Source organism: Limulus polyphemus, unplaced genomic scaffold, assembly GCF_000517525.1.
Source record: "Limulus polyphemus unplaced genomic scaffold, Limulus_polyphemus-2.1.2 Scaffold8232, whole genome shotgun sequence".
Taxonomy (NCBI): Eukaryota; Metazoa; Arthropoda; class Merostomata; order Xiphosura; family Limulidae; genus Limulus; species Limulus polyphemus.
The window spans coordinates 18,621-21,884 of record NW_013673842.1 but is presented as its reverse complement, the minus strand read 5'-3'; the positions used below and the strand labels follow the sequence as shown (position 1 = coordinate 21,884).

At 32.2% G+C, this 3,264-nt stretch overlaps 1 protein-coding gene across 1 annotated transcript in view; it reads right to left on the bottom strand.

The window, feature by feature from the left end:
- Positions 1-6: 6 nt before the first annotated feature.
- LOC106475215 (zinc finger protein 345-like) overlaps positions 7-3,264 on the bottom strand; it is a 14,623-nt gene continuing 11,365 nt past the window's right edge. The window contains exons 3-4 of the mRNA XM_013935912.2: positions 1,092-3,010; positions 7-873 (exon numbers count right to left, since the gene is read on the bottom strand). Coding sequence (XP_013791366.2) covers positions 721-873; positions 1,092-3,010 — 2,072 coding nt within the window. The 3' untranslated portion in view covers positions 7-720. The remainder of the gene's footprint in view (positions 874-1,091; positions 3,011-3,264) is intronic.

Sequence of the window (3,264 nt, the reverse complement as noted above, 5' to 3'; positions counted from 1 at the left end):
TATTTTCTTCTTGTCGATTTTTATGAATTTTAAAACTTCACTAGCTTTTTAGTAGAAGTTAAGGCAAAATTCAACATAATAAATGAGTGGATTCTCAATGATTCATTTTTAATTAATATTAATCTTGCAGTTATATGAGATCAAATAAATATTATACACATACATCTATTCAGATCTTAAAGTTAGCTTATACTGCTAGGAACCCTGTAAAAGCACTACTTCTCTTGTTGCATCATATTGAGGTAGAGATTGAGCTTTTTCTTGGTCCAACTGGCATCTCCACTTGCTGATCAAAGATTTTAAAACAATAAACTTGTTCTGCGAAGTAGATGAGGAAGGTAGAATATATTAATAAGTAACACCTTCTATATGGTTCTATCTACTATATTTAAAACCTTGACTTGAGTTCGTGATAAGGGTGTACCTTAAGTAGATAATGAAAGGATAAGTTATTAGTTAGTAAGACCTTCTTGAGGGTTCTACCTACCATATTTAACACCTTGATTTTAGTTCCTGATAAGTAAGTACATGAAGTAGACTTACCTGGTGGAACAGTAATAATTTGAGACTAACAATACTGGATTACAGGGTTCGATTCCCTGCAGTGGATGTAGAAAATGGACAAAAGGATCCCTTTTTTGTCTTTTAATTTTATGTTAAATGATACATTACAAAGCTACACAATGGGCTGTGTGCTGTGTCAAATACAGGTATCAACACTCAATTTGTAGTATTGTAAACTCTCATACTTAACTGCTGAGGTATGAAGGCTACAGAAATGTAACACATGTCCCCAATGTGTATTCTTTGATGTTCTTTTAATTTAATGTTTCTTCTATAGCATTTTCCACAAACTGAACAACTGTATGGTTTTCAAAGAGGATGTATTCTTTGATGTTTATTTAAGTTATTACTTCCTACAAAATTATTTACATGTGATTTTAAGCAATTATCTGTACCAGTGTTTTCCAGACACTGCACAACTGTAAGGTTTCTTCCCAGTGTGTGTTCTTTCACGTTTCGTAATATTGAATTTCTTCCGAATTGTTTTTCACAAATCGCACAACTGTAAGGTTTCTCCCCAGTGTGTGTGTTCTTTCATGTTTTCTTAATATTGAATTTCTTCCGAATTGTTTTTCACAAATTGCACAACTGTAAGGTTTCTCCCCACTGTGTGATCTTAAATGACTTTTTAATTCACCATTTGATTTAAACTGTTTTCCACAAACTTCGCAACTGTATGGTTTCTCTCCAGTATGTATTCTTTGATGATTTTCTACATGACTTTTTGTACCAAAGTGTTTTCCACATAATTCACAACTGTAAGATTTCTCCCCAGTGTGAATTCTTTGATGTATTTTTAATTCTGAATTTCTTCGAAATTTTTTTTCACAAATTGTACAGTTGTAAGGTTTCTCCCCAGTGTGTGTTTTTTGATGGTTTTTCAAGGCAGAGTTTGATCCATATTGTTTTTTACAAATTGTACAACTGTAAAGTTTCTCCTCAGTGTGTGATATAAAATGATTTCTTAATACATTCTTAGATATAAAGTGTTTTTCACACACTGAACAACTATAAGGTTTCTCCCCAGTATGTATTCTTTGATGATTTTTTAAGATGGCACTTGCTGAAAAATGTTTACCACATACTGCACAATGGTAAGGTTTCTCACCAGTGTGCGTTTTTTGATGTTGTTTTAAATCACAGTTTCTTCTAAATCGTTTTTCACAAACTGTACAAATGTAACGTTTTTCACCAGTGTGGATTCCTTGATGTGATTTTAAGATACTCTTTGTACCAAAGTGTTTTCCACACACTAAACAACTGTATGGTTTCTCCCCTGTGTGTATTCTTTGATGTATATTTAAATTAGTCCTTGTTCCAAATTGTTTTTCACAAACTGTACAACTGTACGGTTTCTCCCCAGTACATATTCTTCGATGCCCTCTTAAATGGTTATTTGTTCTAAGTTGTTTTCCACATACTGAACAACTGTAAGGTTTCTCCCCAGTGTGTATTCTATGATGTTCTTTTAGTTCATTGTTTCTCCTAAATTGTTTTCCACAAACTGTACAACTGTATGGTTTCTCCCCAGTATGTATTTTTTGATGTCGTTTTAATTCACTGTTTGTTCTAAATTGTTTTTCACAAACTGTACAACTGTATGGTTTCTCCCCTGTATGTATTTTTTGATGTTGTTTTAATTCACTATTTGTTCTAAACTGTTTTCCACAAACTGTACAACTGTATGGTTTCTCCCCAGTATGTATTTTTTGATGTTGTTTTAATTCACTGTTTGTTCTAAATTGTTTTTCACAAACTGTACAACTGTATGGTTTCTCCCCAGTATGTATTTTTTGATGATATTTTAATTCATTATTTGTTCTAAATTGTTTTTCACAAACTATACAAGGGTAAGGTTTCTCCCCAGTGTGTATTCTTTGATGTGATTTTAAATTACTGCTTGATCCAAACTGTTTTCTACAAACTCCACAACTATAAGGTTTCTTCCCAGTGTGTATCCTTTGATGTGATTTTAAGTTACTGCTTGATCGAAACTGTTTTCCACAAACTCCACAACTGTAAGGTTTCTTCCCAATGTGTATTCTTTGATGTGATTTTAAGTTACTGCTTGATCGAAACTGTTTTCTACAAACTCCACAACTGTAAGGTTTCTCCCCAGGGTGATTTCTTTCATGTCCCTCTAAGGGACTATATCTCTCCAAATGTTTTCCATAAACTGCACAATGATATGGTTTCTCTCCAGATTGTATCCTCTGTTCTTGTATTAGGTTATCCACTGTTCCATATTCTTCTCCACTGACAACACAACTGTATGTTTTACCATTACACTGAGGTATATTAAATTTGTTTAGGTTATTTCCATTTAAAGTTGTTTCTCCACATATAACACAATTTGGTTTGGGGGAATTCATAACTTCTATAAAGTGATCTTCTTGTTTTATAACATGATTACCAAGACACTGACTCTGACAGCAGGTCTTCATACCTAAAATAGATACAAATGATACCACATCATAGTTAATAACAGATTTTCAGTGGATAAAGTTAGATCACCTGAAGAAATATGATAGTACGGTGTCACAACAATCAATGTACTTTTAGCTAGTACCTTTATAGATTAACTTTTAGAAATATTTTCTTACTTGAAGTGGTTAATTATCATCAAATCTTTTAATGTTTTGTCTACTTAAACATGTTAATTATTAATAATAATAATTTATACATTTTATTCAAAAGTTC